The sequence below is a fragment of the Vulpes vulpes genome, chromosome 14 (genome assembly GCF_048418805.1).
Source record: "Vulpes vulpes isolate BD-2025 chromosome 14, VulVul3, whole genome shotgun sequence".
Lineage (NCBI taxonomy): Eukaryota > Metazoa > Chordata > Mammalia > Carnivora > Canidae > Vulpes > Vulpes vulpes.
In genome coordinates, this window is record NC_132793.1 from 18,167,946 (window position 1) to 18,188,041 (window position 20,096).

Here is a 20,096-nt window from a genome sequence, read left to right on the forward strand (position 1 = left end):
TCCTTACATTAATGATCTCCCAAGGTTTTTTAGTGGTGTTTGCTTCCTTCTTGGGAAATAGCATGATATTAGGCTGCAGAAAGAATGAATATGGAAAATGGAATTGTGGGGCACTCTGGGTAGGGCTTGGGGGGCCTGACTTGCCATGTAGGTAATGCTTTTAGGGCTCAGAGTGCTGAGCCAGTTTGCATAAGGACATTTCCATAATCCCAGATGCTGGAAAAGTCAGAGATGTATGTATTCATTTTGCCAAAATAGCTAAGGAAGTATGGCCAAATATGGAAACAAGGAGTTTCTCACCTGAGTGAGATTTCTAGAACTATTCCTAAGTGAGCCCATGACATTGGTAGGGATTTTTTCCTAAGTTGAGGCAACCTGTCTTGGATAGGAGTTCTGATATTTGAAAGCTCTGATAGTCACAACAGTTTCTCTGGGCTATGCTGCTGCAAAGGGATCATGTAAAATCATCTACTGCTGTACTTTCTTTCACGTATCCTCTGAACCCTCAGAGATTCCTAGGAAGGGTGTTATTGTAGGAAGGTGTTAACTTCTAATGTCACAGTGGTAATAAGCTGTAGTGTCTAGGTGTCAGGGCAGAGACACCCCCCTCACTGCCTTTGAACTCAGGCTAGTGACTGTCAGGTGTCCTGATGGGCAGAGCAGGAGGTATATCGGACCGATGGGAGTTAGCTGGGGTTTGAGTGTTTCCAGGATGATGATCTGTACATGGGGTTGGGGGGCAGGTTTTTGTATGTGATCCCTCATGTAAAATTAAATGTCATAGAGGTGACCTAGGGAAGAAATGGTGGGAACAGAATGTATGTTTTTTTAAAATAAGTGAGGTAGTGTTTGGCTTTTGTTTTTGCTTCTTAAGGTTGAAGTATTGGAGAAAGAACCAGCTGGTGAATGGTTCCCAGAAGTGTTTCTGCTGCTTGGATATGATGTATACATGGGATGAACCATGTGCTTTCCTGTTTGAGGAAAGCCACTGGGCTGGTTTGTTGTAGAATGTTGTCTTTCTAAAAGGTCACAAGTTACTTAATTATAGATGAGTCCACAGATGGTGACTCATGAATCTTGTTTTGTCACACTTAAAGATGTCTCCTTGCATTTCAAGGAGTGGTATGAGATTCTCAAAGTAAGTCCTATAAAACTAGTATGACTTAGTATTTTAAGAATATATGGTTAAGTATGGTGAATATGACCAAAACCAAAACAATTGTCATATTACCCCAAAATCAGAGCTTCCAGCTGGAAGAGATCTGAAAGATACTGGAGTTTATTTCCTATCCCTGTTGTACTAGAATAGAAGCTGATTCCAGAGGGAGAAAAAAAGTCACTGTCACTGATGAACAAAACATCTCACTGGATTCTGAGACTATACGTTCTTCTCAGGGCATCTTGGCAATTTGGATCTCCTCCCTCAGCTAGATTTCATTTTGAGTGAATTTAATTCTTAAAAGAGTTGTGTTCTAGGAAGATTTCTTTTGTAAAATAGGAAAGGCCTCCCGTCCATGTTAGTGAGTGTAGATGAGTATATTCTTTCTCATGCAAGCTTTTGCATTTGACTCACACAGCATCTCTCTGATGGGTGTGTTTGCCCTGCAGAAACGACGCTCAGGACGGCAGGTGAAGCGCAGAAAATACAACGAGGATCTGGACTTCAAAGTGGTGGATGATGATGGGGAAACAATCGCTGTTCTTGGAGCTGGCCGAACATCTGCCCTCTCGGCGTCTACCCTGGCTTGGCAGGCAGAGGTACAGTCTTTGGATTAGGGTGCCGGCCTAAGTCATTTTGGCCTGCTTGACACACCTGTTCTGTGGCTCTTTGCTGAAGCTGAATTAGGTCATTATAGCCGCTGCTTATAATCTTCATTTGGCTTCCTCTTCCACTTAGAATGAAGTTCATCTCCTGCCATGCCCAGCAGGATTCTCCCATGGCATCACATTTGTTTGGCATAGCAGCGACCCTCTCCCTGCTCCCTGGCCTTGAGTTAGCAGATCTCTCCCACCTCTTGGACTTCGCCCATATTGTCCCTTTCCTTGTTATGCTCTTCTCCACATGCATTACATGGCTTGGTTCTCCATCTTTTAAGCTAAGATGATTTCTCCCCAGAGGTCTTTCCTGACTTTTTTGTTTAAAGTAGATCCCTGCTCCCTGATCCTAGTGATTCTGAATTTCACTCCTTATTTGTTTCCTTCATAGCATTGTAACACAACTAATAATTGTGCTCTGATTTCTGATTTCATTTTCTTTGTCTCTCTCATTAGAATATAGAAGTCTGATACATACTAAATAGCCATTCAGTGAATGAAATCACATGCAGTAGTAATTACAGTTGGAACTTGACATCAATAAATGTGTATTAACAGTCCTTGCAAGGCCAGGTCCTAGGATACAAGGATAAGTGTCAAGGCATGGTTCCTGGCTCTAAGGAGAGGAGGTATATGGCTGTGTAACACTGTGATAAGTGTAGCCTTAGAAGAATGTGCTAGAGGGGTGCCTGGCTGGCTCAGTCTCGGTAGATCATGTGACTTGACCTCGAGGTTGTAGGTTTAAGCACCACGTTGGGTGTAGGGATTAGTTAAAAATAAAATCTTATAAAGGAAGGGGGCCTTCTCAGTGAATCAGTCAGTTAAGTGTCTTACTCTTGATTTTGTCTTAGGTTATGATCTTAGGGTTGTGAGATCGAGCCCTTTGTTGGGATCCACACTGGGTGTGGGGCCTGCTTAAGATTCCCTCTCTCCTTCTCTGTCTACCCCTCTCCCACTGCTCATGCGCTCTTTTTCTCTCTGAAAAAAAAAAAAAAAAGAATGTGCTAGATACAGTGGCTACACAGAAGGGGGAGTGGATAGGAAGAGAGGAGGTCAGGATTTTAGGAGAGGCATTTCCATCATGAACTAGGCATGATAGACAGACAAGCTCAGCTGGGTATTGGGGGTGATCTGAAGAGTGGTGGGAGATGAGCCCCTGAGTGGTAGGAAGAGTCACATTTTACAATCCCTAGATATTAGCTAAAGTATTTGGTCTTTATAGTGAAGATCAAATAATGGGGGTGGCGTGGGGGCACTGAGTGAGGGTTTAAGCAGAGAAGCAAGATGGCCCTCTTTGTACTTTAAGGATTTCCATCGGCAGCGGTTTCAAGGGGAAAGAGGGACCTGATATCCAGATGCTAGAAGGAAGAGAGGTAAATGTTGAAAAGGTCTGTGCCAAGGAGCTGACAGAGAAGACATTAGAAGGAAAAGAAGATAGAGGCTGTGCAGATAGGAGGAGCATCATTGGCAGCAGCAGGTTCTGGGACACAGCCTGGCTGTTGTTACGGAGTCACTGTCGCTGACTTGGCAGAGTTCACGCTCTGCGTGCGCAGCAGAGCACAAATACCTGTCCTTCCTCCCGGGTGCTAGGACAGCTTACTGCAGTGAGAATACTTTATCTGTTTAAACCACCTTGCCTCCAGCTTAAAGCATCCTCACATAATTTCACGTATCCTTTCATCCTGAGTTTGCATGGAAAGTAGCTAGGAGCAGGGGTCATGGTCAAGGAACGTCACGGAAGCATCCTGGTCCTGGGATAACCTGGCAGCAGCTGACCAGTGACTAGCATGTAAGAGTTGATTTCGGATCTCTCTGCCAGGAGTTATCCAGGCAATGAACACAGCATTTAATAGGAATAGTGATTTGATGTTCTGTCAATGCAGTACTCTTCAAGCAGAGAGTCAAGGGTAGTCCTTGCAAGACTGCTATGAGGCGATAGGATTCTATTACTCCAGAGCGGTTGTCCCTTCCTTGGAGAGGTTATGGTGGGTTTGATAGTTAAAACACTACGGGGGAATTTATTTTCTCCTAGTAGCTATTTAGCCCACCATTAACTATATTTCAGCTGCTGTTATGACTTCTTCCATGGTACCTGAAGGGCAGTGTTAGCTCATCTGATAGAAATAATTCAGGAAATTCTACATATCTTAACAAGGCTCTTTTTATTCTCTTCAGGGAACAACAAAAAGAGAGCTAATCTGTGGTAAAACATAAGATAGAATCTGAATTTGCATTAATTATGCCTTAAAAGTTGTTACTAAGGCCAAAAGAAGCCTGATACGGGGTTTGGCAAGCTTGGCGATCTGGCTATCTGGCCCCTGCACCCCAGGCGGGGGCCTAGCCTGCAGGACAGCTAGGACAGCCTGCAGGGGGCCGAGCAGGTTTCAAAGGCAGTGCTTAGCAGAGCCCTACTAGCTGCTGCTGCATGTTGCACTTGCATCTGGTTTACATTTGGGACTTCCTGGTGAGGTTTGAACAAAGATTTCCCAGGCTGATGCACAGTTTGAAAGCCATGAATCTCATCTAGGATTCCAGACAATCCTCAGCGCCCCGTGGCACAGAAAATCAGTTGAGGAAGTTAAGGCTTTTTCTTGTGTCCTTCTCTCGAGGCCATTCGGCTGGGTGTCTGCCTGCTTGCTGGTTTCGGCTCAGGGCAGAGAAGGGTGTGGAGTCAACACCAAAAAGGCCTGCTGCTCCCCCTCGCGTTTCTGTGCACTGTCTTATTAGCATGCTGTGTCTGATGCTGTGGCTCCTGGCCCCTGGCCCAGCCCCAGAGTGCAGCCTCAGCATTAGTTACCTAGTGGAGAGTTGCTAAAAACATCTTTACACATGATTCACTGTAGCCCAGGACTGGCAGGGTAGCACCAACCTGCTTTGGAGTATAGAGGACAGTCTCCTGATTGGGATATGGGATTCTGGGGCAGGAAGTAGGTGTCCATCCTGACTGTGATTCTGCTTTCTTATTCTTTGTCAAATGGATGTTGGTGCCTGGAACAGAGACAAACTTTTGTAGTAGTTGTAAATTTCCAGTATATAGATTTTTACAAGGCTGTCTCAGTTCCTGCCTCCTGTGGTTTGTGCAGTTTGTATGATTTTGCCTTTTAAAACAGAGGACTTTAATTTTAATTAAATTCCCTGTGCCCTCCTGTGCCTCATTCTGTGTCTCTGCAGTCAGCACCTTCTGTTTCGTCTGGCTTTGTGCTGTGCCCGGCAAGCTGAGCCAGGTTGTTTCCTTCCCCAGGAATCCCCTTAGTTCTCCTGAGCTATGGGCGGACTGCTCTGCACTCTAGGGTGGTTGCTTCTTAACTCCTATATTAAGTCAAAATTCCTGCCTGATTTTTTTTTCCTAAGTAGTCTCCATGCCCAGCATGGAGCCCAACATGGGATTTGAACTCATGACCCTGAGATTAAGACCTGAGCTGAGATCATGAGTTGGATGCCTAACTGACCAGGTGCCTCTCACTTCACCTGATTTTTTTTTTTTTTTTTTTTTTACTTCACCTGATTTTTTAAAAAATGTGGCTGCACACTACCTATTTACCCTCATTTATTTCCCTTCCTCATTCAATGTAATGCTTTTGTTCTACCAAGACTGTTTACTTAGTATTCTTAGTATACTTAGTACAGTATATGCATCCTGTTTTCCTGTGGACTCATTCTTTAATCCTTGGGTTCACTTCAGCTTTCCTTCCTTCTTGTCTTCTTATAAACCACCATTCCTTAGGTCCCCACTAAAACCTCACCTATTCTGTGAAATCCAAGTTGTTCTTGCTTTCTGCATGCTTATGGACTTAGAATTACTGTCATGCCAATTAGAATTAACCCTGAGACATTTCTAAGAAAAATGTTTTATGTTGCTTTCCCTGCATGAACATAAGCCCCTAAGACTGACCATCTTGTTTGATGCTACTTTTGTGCCCTCCATGGCACTCAGTCAATATTTGATTAGTTAAAAAGTGATTTGCTTCCTGCTAGAGCCTCTCCTTTTTGCCCACCTAAATAGAAATAAATCAGATAGTTGGTTGAGGTTGGGGGCAACTTGGGTTGAAAATTTTTGAAATTTTCCCTAAGAAAAAGAAGTTTAAATTATATGAGTCTCTGACATGAAAGAGAATGAATTAAAATGGCCTTCTTTGAAGGATAATTTGAGAAAATTCCAAGTAGCTGAGAACAGATGGTTGTTATGAAAGTGTGTTTGGCAAGCAGATTTAGTTTATATCTGTGTGTATCTGTATACACTGAGTGTTTATACACACATGATCGTGCTTATGCACAATCTCTGTTTAGTAAAGTCCTGATTTTCTAGTTTCCTTCCTACTTTGATGTGTATTTTGGACATGCTATTTCCTTTTCCTTTTATTAGATAGGGTAAAACCTGCTCTCAGTATTTTCATGATAACCACTGATTTTTTTTTTTTTTTTTAAGGAGTTAGTGTTCATCCTCCTTTCTTTAACCAGTACGAAAAGATAACTTGAAATTTTATTTCAAATTCCTTAATTTTTACTTGGGAATCTTCTATGGTAAAGAATGTTTGAAGCCCCCCATCCTTTTATTACTTAAAGTTCTGTCCTTTCTTGTTCATGTGTTAACTTTTCCTTGGATTTGGCTGGTCCTAATTAAAAACTCCAAATAGCCTTCTGAATCCTACCACTACAAACCATCTTTTTCTATTCTTCATGGTAAATAAATAAGAATGTTTGAAATAATTTGGTAGTGAGGAAGAGATAATTGTTCCTTTTAGCATGTTTGTACATGTATGAATGCTCCCTGGCTAGTCTGGGTTGTACATGCTTGGGAGTGAGTGGGTACGAAAGGTAGTCAGCAATTATGAAAGTTTGATGCTGGTTAACAGAGATCTAACTTAGTGCCCTATCTTCTGTGTTCCCATAACACTTGCTTTATGCTATTATAATAATGTTGTATTGCAAAATCTTGTAACATTATTTATTCAAAAATGCTTATTGAGCATCTACTACATGCCAAGGACTATTTCATGCTGGAGATAACCTCAGGGAACAAAAGAGACAAAAATCCCCACTCTCACAGAGGGAGCCACAACAAATGGAGAGGAAGCCTGCAAAACCATGCAGGTGCTCTTTCCCTCACATTTGCTGCATTTTGAATCTCGTAGGATAGGAGGCCAAAGAGTGAAGCTCAGAGCTTCCAAAAGGTGGAAATAACTAGGGAGAGCCTGGGAATAAACCAAAAAATAATAAAATTTGTGCAGTTTTTCATAGTAGTAAGTGCTATGAACAAAAATCAGAAGAGGAGTAGTATGGAATTGATGAAATGAGGGTTGCACTTATAAATAGAGGTGTCTGTTTTGGCCTCACAAAGGTAACATTTGAGCAATTGAAGAAAGTAAAGGAGCAAGGGAGTCGTGAGCGAGAGAAAGATCTTTGATTTCACTCTGAGTTAATAGAGAAGCCTTTTAAGCAGTTTAAGCCAAAAGAGGGACATAATAAAAAGGGCCATTCTGAAAGTTGTATTACAATTAGACTAGTTGAGCAGGAGTGGAAGCAGGGAGACTAGTTAGCAGGCTTTTGGGAATTATCTGGGTGAGAAATGAAGATGGTTTTAGACCAAGGTAGAAGAGGTGGTGAGAAACTGATTGATTCTGGACATATTTTGAAAATAGAGCCTACATGATTTCTTGGCTAATCAGACGTGGTATGTGGAAAGAAAAGAGGAGTCAAGGATTACTCCGAGATTTTTGGTTTGAACACCAAGAAGGATAGAGTTCCCTGTCACTCAGTTGGGAGAAAACTGCAGGATAAGAGGAGTTTACTTGTAGGCATTAAGTGTAAAATAGTTCTGAGGTAATCAAGTGAAGATGGCAAGTCACAAGTAGATCTATGAGTCTGTGAATTAAGAGGAGGTTCTGAGCTGGATACATAAACTTGGCTGGTGTTACCATGTAGCCCATATTTAAAGCCACGAGACTGGACAAAATCACCAGGAAAATGAGTATAGCTAGAAAAGAGTAACAAGTAGGCCCTAGGGAGCTCCAGAAATTAGAGTTGATGGTGGAGGATTCCTACTTCCATGGAAGATACATTAGGTCATAGCAGCGTAACACTCACTGCAAGTAAAAAAAAAGATATATTGCAAAGAATATTTTAAAAGACATCTGATATCTGGGGAAGCAACAAGAATTAGATGAACTAAAATTCCAGACAGCATAGAGCTATTCCTAGATGAGCCGACAATTCCAGAGACTGTTTCTTCTCTGGAAATATTCCTCAGTTCTGGGCATGGGTTGACGATCAGGCTTGGCACAAACACACTATTCTGGGTTGAAGAGAAATCATCTGACCCTGCTGGTAGTAGATTATACAGGGCTGGTGAAATGATTGGAAACTAGAGGAATTCCCCAAAGCAAGGGGCTTTCCCTGGGAGACTTGTTGAATTCTGAGGTAGTCCAAGAAGTTAGTAGCTCATCCAGAAGAAGGCAGATTAAAATCTCACAGTCTCGTGGCACCTTGAGGGAAAATCTCACTAAAGGGATGGGCCTACTGTAGAAAGTGTAGAAAAGTGGATTCTCCGTTAAGAGAGATTTTTAACATGCTTCGTATTGGAGACTTCAGGGCTCAGGAGTAAAAAGACCTACCAGACTCCATTGGTCACCTTGGACATTCATGGTCAAGAAACAGGGTAAAACAAGAGATGGACTAAATTTTAATGGTAACCCAGGCCTGACCAAATTCAGTCTCATGTTTGTCTAAGAGAAAATAGGAAGTAGTTGTGGAAAATATTGTTTGGAGCTGCTATGGTTCCTTTATTCACAAGTTCTACCCTAAGTAAAAAACTACCAGACATTTTAAAAGACTGGAAAAATGTGACTAAAAGGCAAGAAAACACACACACACACACACACACACACACACACACATATATATATATAATACAAGCAGACCTTAGACGATCCAGATATTGGAGTTAGCAGAAAAGAACTTTAGAAAATAACTATGGTTTAGGCTCCACGGTGGCTCAGTCGGTTCAGTGTCTGCTTTCTGCTCAGGTCATGATCCTGTGGTCCCAAGATTGAGTCCCGTGTTGGGCTCCCTGCTCAGTGGGGAGTCTGCTTCTCCTTCTCCCTCGTCCTCTGCCCTTCTCCCTGTTTGTGCTGTCTCTCATTCTCTCAAATAAATAAATTTTTGGGCAGCCCCGTGGTGCAGCGGTTTAGCACCACCTGCAGCCTGAGGTGTGATCCTGGAGACCCTGCATGGAGCCTGCTTCTCCCTCTGTCTGTGTCTCTGTCTCTGTCTCTCTCTCTCTCTCTCTCTCTGTGTCTCTATGAATAAATAAATAAAATCTTAAAAATAAATAAATAAATAAATTTTAAAAAAATCTCTAAAAATATAACTATGTTATGTGAAAGAAAATAAAAGAAGATGGGCAAAAAAAAGGTTTAAGGTGAAGAATTTGATTAGAGAAATGAATCTGTAAAGAGAATCAGATCAACTGTCTAGAACTGAAAATTCCAGTTTTAAAAACTTAGAACACAGTGGATGACCTTAAAAAGCAGATTAGATACATCAGAAGATAATATTTGTGAGTTTGAAAACAATCAATAGAAAATTTCTAACCTGAAGCCTAGAGAGAAAAAAGAATGCAAAGAACAGAGCATTAGAAACAATTGGGGTGCAGTGGAAAGGTGTAATTGGTTAGTGGTATATCTGATTAGAGTCATAGGCATGGGGGAGAGCTGGGGGCAGAGGAGTGCTTGAGGATAAAATTAGTGGCCAGGATACCCTTCCCCCCCATAAACTGATGCGGGATATCAACCAATAGATTCAACATCAGTTAGCTCCCATACTGGAAAAATACAAAAATGAAAACCGTACGCAGGCATATCTGAAACTATAGAAAACCAGACTGAAAAACCAGTAGATAAAAACAGTACTAATACTGTATTAAATGGTATGATATTGAGTACTTTACCCTTGACTTTTTGAAATAAGAAAAAAAAAATCCACTATTATCATTATATTCAGAAATGCACTGGAGGTCCTGGCTACTGCAGTAAGGAACATGAAATAAAAAGTTTAAAGATTGGAAAGAAAGAAGTAAGATTCATTATTTGTAGATGACATGATCATGTATAGAAAATTCAACAGGGCAACCCGGGAGGCTCAGCAGTTTAGCACTGCCTTCAGCCCAGGGTGTGATCCTAGAGACCTGGGATCGAGTCCCACATCCAGGCTCCCTGCAAGGAGCCTGCTTCTCCCTCTGCCTGTGTCTCTGCTTCTCTCTCTCTCTCTCTCTCTCTCTCTCTCTCTCTGTCTCTCATGAATAAATAAATAAAATCTTAAAAAAAAAATTCAGCAGAATTGGGGACACCTGGGTAGCTCAGTGGTTGAGCATCAACCTTCAGATCAGGTTGTGATCCTGGGGTCCTGGGATAGAGTCCCATATTGGGCTCCCCACTGGGAGCCTGCTTCTTTTTTTTTTTTTTAAATTAATTTTTATTGGTGTTCAATTTACCAACATACAGAAAAACACCCAGTGCTCATCCCGTCAAGTGTCCACCTCAGTGCCCGTCACCCATTCCCCTCCAACACCCGCCCTCCTCCCCCCTTCCACCACCCCTAGTTCGTTTCCCCGAGTTTGGAGTCTTTATGTTCTGTCTCCCTTCCTGATATTTCCCTGGGAGCCTGCTTCTTTCTTTGCCTGTGTCTCTGCCTCACTCTCTGTGTTTCTCATGAATAAATAAATAAAATCTTAAAAAAAAGAAATTTCAACAGAATTGACCATTAGAATCAAGAAAATGGAGATTTAGCTAAATTGTTGGATACAAAAACAATATACAAAACCATCTGTTTTATTTCTATAAACTAGCAACATGAAGTCAGGAAAGGAAAACTAAATTGCCATTTGTAACATCATCAAAAATATTAGATATCCTGGAATAACTCAAAAGATACACAGACTCTCTCTATAGAAAGACATTGCTGAAAGAAATTGAAGGAGGCCTAAATAAATGGAGCCTTATATGATATACATATATTGAATACTGTTGAGATGTCTGTAATTCAGTCCCAGTCAAAATCTAAGCAGGGTGTTTTTTGATAGAAATTGATAATAGAGGGGCAGCCCTGGTGGCGCAGCTGTTTGACACCGCCTGCAGCCTGGGGTGTGATCCTGGAGACCCAGGATCGAGTCCCACATCGGGCTCCCTGCATGGAGCCTGCTTCTCCCTCTGCCTGTGTCTCTGCCTCTCTCTTTGTCTATGAATAAATAAATAAAATCTTAAAAAAAATTGATAATAGAAACACCAAAGACCTGGAATAACCAAGGGAATCTTTAAAAAGAACTAAGTTGTAATGCGGACTTGTAGTCAAGCTATAATAATGAAGACATAGCGTTGTCCTAAGAACAAGTAGATCAGTGGAACAAAACAGAGGTGTACTGCTCAGTAGAGCTCCTACTAGCCATCTGTAGCCATCTTATTAAGCACCTCAAATATGGCTAGTCTGAATTCAGATGTGTCTTAAGTGTGAAGTACACATTGGATTTTAAAGACTTAGTATGAAGAAAGAATATAAAGTATATCATCAATAATTTTACATTGGTTATATGTTGAAATGATAAAGTTTTAGATATATCAGCTTAAGTAAAGTATATTTATTAAAATTAATCTCATCTGTTTGTTTTTACTTTCTTAATGTGGCTATAAGAAAATTTTAAATTATGTGGCTTAATGAATGACCTTGGGGAGTGTGGAAGATTCTTTAAACAGGACATAAGAATACGTAAGAGAAAAGATTGATGAAGTGGATTTATGTAGAACTTCTGTTCATCAAAAGACACATTTACAGAATTGAAAGGCAGACCATAGATTGGTAAATAATATTTGTATTCTCTATAACTGGCAGAACTCTTATTCAGAAATGTGTCAAGAACTCTTGCAAATTAAAAAGAAAAAAACAAAGGATAATTCTTAAAATAGGAAAATGACTTGAGTAGGAGCTTCATAGAGAGGTTAAGCACATTGCCAAGAGGCATAAAAAAGGTACTTGACATCCTTAGTTATCAGGGAGATAGAAATTAGAGAAATAATACTACAATATCCACAAGAGTAGCTATCAAGTCAGCTGGAACTCCTCCTATACATTGCTGGTGGGTGTAAAAATTGTTACAATTACTTTGGAAAAAATTTTGACAATATTCTTTAAAACTAAACATATAACCTACCTCATGACCTAGTAATTTCACTTTTATGTATATATCTAAGATAAATGAGTGCATTTGTCGACCAAAAGGCATACAATTTATATGAACATTGGAAGCAACCTGAATATTCCTCAGCAGTAGAATGGATAGATAAATAAATGGTAGTGTGTTTATACAACAAAATAGTATGCTACAGAAGAATGAACCATATACTATATAATTCCATTTACATGAAGTTTAGTAATAGGCAGAACTAATCAGTGGTAGTAGAAGTCTGAATAGTGGTTACTTTCAATGGGGGCACGAGTCTTCTTGAACGATGGAAATATGTGACTTGATCTAGGTGGTATTTATACAAGTGTATATGTAAAAATCCATCAGTTGTACATAGAAGATCTCTACATACAAATGCCTACCTTAATAACTTTTAAAGTGTTTTGTTAACATATATGGCAGTTCCTTGCTGATGAAGACTCTAGCACATCTATTTCTATAAGACCAGTGAATAAACATAAAAGACATTCAATAAAGAAATGTGGAAGAAATTTAGGAAGGAAGTGAAGTAGGAAGTTAGGAAGTTGGTTCATTAATCTACTTTCTCTTAACCTAGCAATGTTCCTTTGCTCACGACACACTTGCCATAGAGCTCCGTTGGCTCCAAGGTTGGGAGCTTGAGAAAGTACACCTAGCTCTAGCCATTTGCTGTTAAATGGTATTAGATAGGTCCGAGTATCTGGACAAGAGGAAGGCTTTTTAATTAAATGACATAGATTAAGAATAACAACTGTTTCCAATATCTGACCCCAGTGAGTTTTATGCTTTATTTCCTCATGTGTCTCCTCTCTTTCCCTCTTGCTGTGTTTAGCATTCAGCAAATACTTCTTGTCACCAGGCCTTTTCAAGGCATTAGCATCAGACCTCTCTCAGGCATCCTACTTCTCCCTCTGCCTATGTCTCTACCTCTCTCTGTGTGTCTCTCATGAATAAATAAGATCTTAAAAAAAAAAAAAAGAATCAACAGAACAGGGGCGGCTGGGTGGCTCAGTTGGCTAAGTATCTGACTCTTGATTTTGGCTCAGGTCATGCTTTCAAGGTCATGAGATTGAGCCCTGTCTTGGGCTCCTCACTGAGCTAGAGCCTGTTTGGGATTCTCTCTCTCTCTCTCCCCTTCTGCCCCTCTCCCCACTCCCATCCTCCCACAGTCATCCCCTCCTTGTGTACGTTTGCATGTACATGCTTGCGCTCTCAAAAAAAAAAAATAGTCAAAATAAATACTTGAGCAGAAAAACAAAAGCTTAGCTTGTCTTCCCATCCCTTCTTCCTACTATATGATAGGCACAGTTCACTTGTCTTCTTGTTGAGCAGTGGGAAAAGACTCTTGTCACTTTGGATTAACTTTGGCATGGCACCTAGCACACTGCCATGTGTCTAGGGGAATGTAATAAATATTTGTAACCTTTGGGAGCATCTGTCAATGCCTGCTGATCTCCATACTTCTTTTTTACCATCTGCCTTCCTCATCTTTTTTTTTTTTCCTTTCCTCTATTATTTCTTTGGGGGAAAGCTTAAGATCTTAGGTGTGGGGGGGATACCTGGGTGGCTTAGCAGTTTGGCACCTTCCTTCAGCCCAGGGCATGGTTCTGGTGTCCCTGGGTCGAGTCCCACATCGGGCTTTGTGCATGGAGCCTACTTCTCCCTCTGCCTGTGTCTCTGCCCACCCCGCCTCCCCCCCCCCCCCCCCCGTCTCATGAATAAATAAATAAAATCTTTAAAAAAAAAAATCTTAGAGGGGGATCCCTGGGTGGCTTAGCGGTTTAGTGCCTGCCTTGGCCCAGGGTGTGATCCTGGAGTCCTGGGGATGGTTCCTGCATCGGACTCCCTGCATGGATCCTGCTTCTCCCTCTGCCTGTATATCTGCCTCTCTCTCTCTCTCTCTCTTTCTCTCTCATGAATAAATAAATCTTTTTTAAAAAAAAAAAAAGATCTTAGAAAATATGTTTTCTATAATGGTATGGCTCTGAGACAGTTGAGCCCTAGAGTGGGTAGGACTGAAGACAGTGATATGTAGCCTAAGTCATCCTTTTGGAAAGTTCTGATCAGGATCCCAAGTTATTTTGGGGGGCTATCATGATGAGTGTTCTTCTCATCTACTGTTCTACTAGATCTGACAAGGTCATGTAGTGCATACGAAACCTCTGAAATAGAACAGCTCAAATAAAGTCCTAAAAAGAATGTCAATCACAAGAGTGCTCTGACTCAGCACACCCTTTTTAAGTTTGTCATTGTTTAATCAAATACTCTGTAGAAAGAGATTTCATGCAGCTCAGGAGCCTAGAAATATTGATGTGTATCTGGAGTAGAAAGGAAGAAATTAATTTGTTTTCAGTTAGGATTTATAGTCAAAGGATGATCAGTGAAACAACCATTTCCAGGCACAGAGGGGAAAGATGGTATCATTTAGTAGAGAATAATTATACCTTGCATTTGCACAGTGCTTACTGTTCCAAAAATATTTTCACATACCATTTTATCCTCCCAGTAACCCAGTGAGATAAGTATTTTTTAAACTACTATTTTAATAGATATGGAAACTAAGAGGTGTTAATTGCCTTATCCAAAGTCAGTAGCTGGTAGGTGTTAGAATTAGGACTCTCTAATTCCAAGGGCCCCAGACTCCTTAATGTTACACCTTTCTGAAGATTTTATGCAGCAGCATGTAGGCAGGTTTGGCAGGAAAGGGAAGTCCTAGGACCAATTTTAGTGATACTAAAGACAGATCTGAAATTAAGAGTATGAATAGCAGAGTTAACTTCTCTGTTCATTTGAAAGCAGGGGGAAAGTGTTAGCGTTGTGCCCAGAGGTTAGAATGTTTGTGGTCTTTTGATTACTCTGTAGACTGATAGGAGGGAGGCCTCAGCACTCACAGGTGTACTTCTGGACAAGGTAGTACCTGCTGTAATATTTCTTACAGAATTATTTCTTGGTCTCTGGGGTGCCAATAATTTTCTGTCTTTTTCACTTTTCTGTCTCCAGGAGCCTCCAGAAGATGATGCAAACATCATTGAGAAGATCCTGGCATCTAAGACCGTCCAGGAGGTTGGTGGCTTATGTATCATTTTTCCTATCACTAGCACAGGTTTTGCCCTCTGTGAAGAGATATTTGCCTAGAGAACCTGGAATGGACTGGCTGGAGTGAGAGCTAGGCAAGAACATTGTCTGGCAAGGCAATGCTTATTTTTACCCTCCTGGAAGATTTTAGGTCATAAAATTCTTAAGTATTTGAGAGTAGAGCCCCAAATAGTGTTTTTCCTCCATAGTGATCCTAGCAAAAGTTATTTGCCCCTTAGCTGCTGTAGCCCGGGTGAGATCTTCAGGGGGCCAAAAAGAAGACATGGAAAGAGTCCTACTGAAAACCTTTGGGGAAATTTTTTCTTTAGACATGTCAGGGCCATTGTAGGGATCCTTTAGAGAACCTGCCGGGGGTGAAGGATATGTGTGCGCTGGTGAAAACACAATTTTATCTTCAAGTATTTATGATAGCAAACTTCCTTGCTTTGAGAGGGAACACCGCTGATGTTTCAGGATGGTGGTTGGGGGGGGGCGGTGGGCATGACAAAGGCCCATGTTTTTACTTCACAGCCGGCTCTGATCCTGACACCGCTCAGAGCCCTGAGGCTGGTTTGCTGATAAGCTGATTACTGTCCCAGCCTGGACCCTGCAAGGATACCAGGAGGATCAGTTTTTTTTTTTTTTTTTTTTAACCTTCTAGCTGGCTGTGGATTCGTCATTTGGGAAAGCAGCTCAATAGCTGTCAGGAAAAGAACTGGGAAAGCAAAAACATCCTCTAGAATTTTGTACTAAAACCAGGCAGGGATGTTGATTTACCTGTTTTCTTGTGCTGCCTAAGGGTGATCTGAGGGGATGTGGGCTGTTAACTGCTTGCTCTTGGTTACAGGTTCACCCAGGAGAGCCCCCATTTGACTTGGAGCTATTCTACGTTAAGTATAGAAATTTGTACGTCTTTTTTATGTATTATTTGTATTTGCATTTTATATGAATGAAATTTCCTTTCCCTCATCACATCATCTTCTGTACTTTCCAAGAATGGCCCCTGAGACCTGACCCATAGATGTTAATTGACTCAGGTTCACATTAGGCAGTAGTGCTCACCTTTGGCTGCACAGTCACCGGGGAAGCCCTTGCTCCCCTCAGGACCAGCTGACTTAGACCCTGGGAGGAGGTCCCAAGGATCAGTGCTTTCTAAAAACGCCCTATACCATTCTCATTGCACCCAGGGTAGAGAACCACTGTCCTATAGGTTGCACTCTCTCTCTTCCATTTTTCTTTCTTTCTCTGCAATGTGCCCACTTTCACTAATGTGTATTGATGATAATAGCCCTCCTTCTGCTGTGAGGCAGTTCCTGTAGAAGGTGCAAAGGGACCAGTTGTTTGGAGTAGCTGCATTGTTTTGTTGTCTATTTTTGCCCTTACCACAAGGCCTTTCTCAGCCCAATCTCTAGCGGTTTCACAATAAACAACTACTTCTGGGTTAGATGGTCACTTTGTTTACTGAAACACTTTAAAGCTCAGTGATTTGATAGTTTGCACTTGTCTCATAATTTATGTGTCTTTGGATAGTTCCTACTTACATTGTAAATGGGCCACAATGGAAGAGCTGGAAAAGGATCCTCGCATCGCCCAGAAGATCAAGCGATTTAGGAATAAGCAAGCCCAGATGAAGCACATTTTTACTGAGGTGAAGCACTGTTTACCAACTAACTTGACCACTGCTTTTCTTACAGTACTAAATGCTATGTAAAGTTGAAGTCCTGTTCAGATCCATGGCTCAAGTCACATTGCTAAATGTGTACTGATTTGCAGCAAAACCAGTCTAGATTTAAGTCAAAGGGAAAAAATTATTCACCAAATTAAAGGGATTGAACCTTACAAACTGACAACTCATAAGAATGTGCATCTTGATCAGAATATCTATAAATAGCTAGGGCAAGAGAAACGTGCCCCAAACTTTTATTCCTTCCCCCCTTACTGCCCCCCTGCAGTCCTTAAAACAGAAATCCAAAAAGATGTAAACTTTGAGTGTAAAAAATAAAAACAAAACTAAAATATTAGAGAGTAAATAAATAAGTAAATTTGTATAAACCTGGGTATTTCTAAGTATGGTACCTACAGTGAGAGGAAATATTGATGGGTTTGGATGTTAAATCTATAGTATCTATATATTAGAAAATACTACTAAACAAATCTTAAAGTAAATAATTAGGAAATATGTGCATTACATACATACATGTATCTCCTAAATATATGTATGTATGTGTATGTGTGTGTGTGTGTGTGTGTGTGTGTGTGAGATGTGTATGTGTGTCTTCTCCAGTATGGGAACCTTCCTGTTAATACACACACACACACACACACACACACATACACACGACAAATAATTTTAATGATAAATGCTTATTAACCATATAAAAATGTGGTCAATTTCAGTAGTAATCAAAAAAACTGAATTAAAATAGTAATTTTCTAGTTTTTATTTACCAAATATTTGAAGGTTTTAAAAATAAGTAATCTTCACTGCTGGTAAGGGTGTAGGAAGAGACAGTCTTGTATCTAGTGGGTGGGAACATAACCTAGAATCACCTGTCAGTAGAGCAGTATGGCAGCAGATGTGAAATATCTCAAAATTTTCACATCCTTTGTCCCAGCAATTCTAATTCTGTTATGTATTCTAAGGAAACTGTTGAGTTTTTGTACAGACTTAGCTATGATATCCAGTCATTTATATTGGTGAAAAATTGCAAACAAACACAGATAATAGACATTTGTTAAATTCTGTGTATGTACCATAGAACAGAATACTGTTCTACTCTAGTAAAAACGATATGGAAGGACAGTTGTTAATGACATAGAGGGTTTAGTGCCATTGACTATTGTTAGTTGAAAATGTCAGGCTCTTAGAAGTGTGAGGGGCATTTCCATTTTGGGGAGTGGAGGAGAAAACAGGTACCATATAATATAATGCATAGAAAATTTCTTGACTGTACATGAAAATGCTGATGTCATTTTCTCTGGTTAATTATGGTGACTTGTTTTTTCTTTTCTATACAGTATGTAGTTTTAAATCTTACACAGATACCTTTGAAGAAAAGAAGCCATAAAAATTATTCTTAAAATGTAGTTGCAAGCACTAGTCCTCAAGAGTACAGTCAGGAGTCCCAAATTACAGTACATGGCTACAGTACTTGACCAACTCATTCTTTGTGATGTGCTCCTTTTCCTCAAGTGACAAAAAGTTATTTCAGGATAATGTCAGTAAGCATTCTTCTCATCCCAGGGTGGGGTCTTTCGTCTGTAGCCTTAGCATTTGGCCCCATCCCTTCCCAGGACTGTTTTAAAGAATGTGAACACGGTTTCTCATGGCATTGTTCTTGTCATAGGGAACTGGAAAGAAGAAGACAAGTAGAATTGGAAAACCGTTTTGAGGCCCCACTGGATACTCTTTCTCTGTTCTTAGAATATTTTACTTGCACCTCTATTTTAGCAAGTATGTGCAGTGTAGTAACTTGTTTACATGTCTCTTCCATTTTAAGCCCTATGAGACAGACGGGGACATGTCCTCCTTGTATTTCTATCCCTGGTACCAGGCTCAGGGTCAGTGCTACGTAATTATTTGGCTGCCCCCTGGTGAGGGAGGGAGTTTGCCTTAAGCTCTTCTGCTCCAGACCCTCCAGTGCCTCACATTTTCTTGAAATAAAGTCCACAGTCCCTAATATAGCCTACAAAGCCCCATGTGCCTGTTTTCTGCTTTATTCCCAAGAGAGTGATTTTTACTGGGTTGGGAATAGAGAGCTGAAACTATGTTAAAGTATATAGAAAAAAAATGTACCAGGAGCCCATAACTCTTGTGGGAAGGAAAGGCTTTTGAAAAGATTGGAGAACATCCTGAGATGGAGGAGGAGGAAGGGTAGAGAGTAGTTCCTATAATACTGTCTTCAGTCTTGACCTGTTCAACATTTTTATTAATGACTTGGATAAATAATATACTTATGAGATCAATGATAACTTAGTTTTGGATAGAGCGGCTTCATATCGATTATTTCCAGCTGCCTTATGAGGTAGCCAAGGGCACCTGTGAAATAGAGTCAAGCTCAAGAGACAGGGGCTTCCCGCACTCTGCAGGGGTAGACGTGTTTTGACTCCACCCAGACTCCTGAAAACCAAACCCGATCTTGGGAGATTAGATGACAAAATCAAAGTTCAGGTTTACTGCACAGGGTAGGATGAATGAAATATAATGGCAGTAAATATATATATTATCACATGTATTTTTTAAATACATGTATTTTTTAAATACATTCGAAGTAGAGAAAATGACTAGCAGTTCTAGGGAGGAAAGGTAGTGCCCGTTAAATGACAGGTTTCCTGGTGGTCACCAGGAGGGTGTGCAGCTGCTTAAGAAGTCACAATAGGGATGCCTGGGTGGCTCAGCAGTTGAGCATCTGCCTTTGACTCGGAACATGATCCCAGCGTGTGGGATCGAGTCCCAGTCGGGCTCCAGCAGAGCCTGCTTCTCCCTCTGCCTGTGTCTCTGCCCTTCTCCCTGTCTGTCATAAATAAATAAGTAAAATCTTAAAAAAAAAAAAAAAGTCACAGTAATCTTAGAACATTCCTGACTGTTCTGTTCACTTGAGTATCAGGGTTCAGGGTAGACCTGAAAGCAGCTGCAGGACGACTGTAACACCAGTAAAGGAAGCACAGCTGAGTGGCTATCAGCAGATGTGGAAACTAGACTGCATAGTGCTAGTGCTAGAATCCGGGGCTCTGGAGCCAACTTACCAGGCTGCAGGTTCTGCTCACGTTGTTGTCCCCGCCCCCTCACCCCCACACACACACACTAAATTAGGTGGCCTTGGGCCACTTGCATAAGCTCCTTCAGACCCAGTATCCTCAATGTAAAGCCTAATAGCATCAGCCTCACAGAAACACCTGTGAGGATTAAATGACTGGGTTTACAGGAGTGCTTAGCACAGTGCCTGGCCCATGGCCACTGTTCATAAGTGCTAGTGCTCTGCATCGTGAAGGGACC

At 41.0% G+C, this 20,096-nt stretch overlaps 1 protein-coding gene across 13 annotated transcripts in view; it reads left to right on the forward strand.

The window, feature by feature from the left end:
* Window positions 1–20,096, forward strand: part of CHD6 (chromodomain helicase DNA binding protein 6) — a 202,143-nt gene that overhangs the window by 85,141 nt on the left and 96,906 nt on the right. For all 13 annotated transcript variants that reach the window (XM_072735839.1, XM_072735842.1, XM_072735833.1 and 10 more), the window contains 4 exons: window positions 1,609–1,758; window positions 15,026–15,088; window positions 15,948–16,006; window positions 16,631–16,748. In XM_072735839.1, coding sequence (XP_072591940.1) covers window positions 1,609–1,758; window positions 15,026–15,088; window positions 15,948–16,006; window positions 16,631–16,748 — 390 coding nt within the window. The remainder of the gene's footprint in view (window positions 1–1,608; window positions 1,759–15,025; window positions 15,089–15,947; window positions 16,007–16,630; window positions 16,749–20,096) is intronic.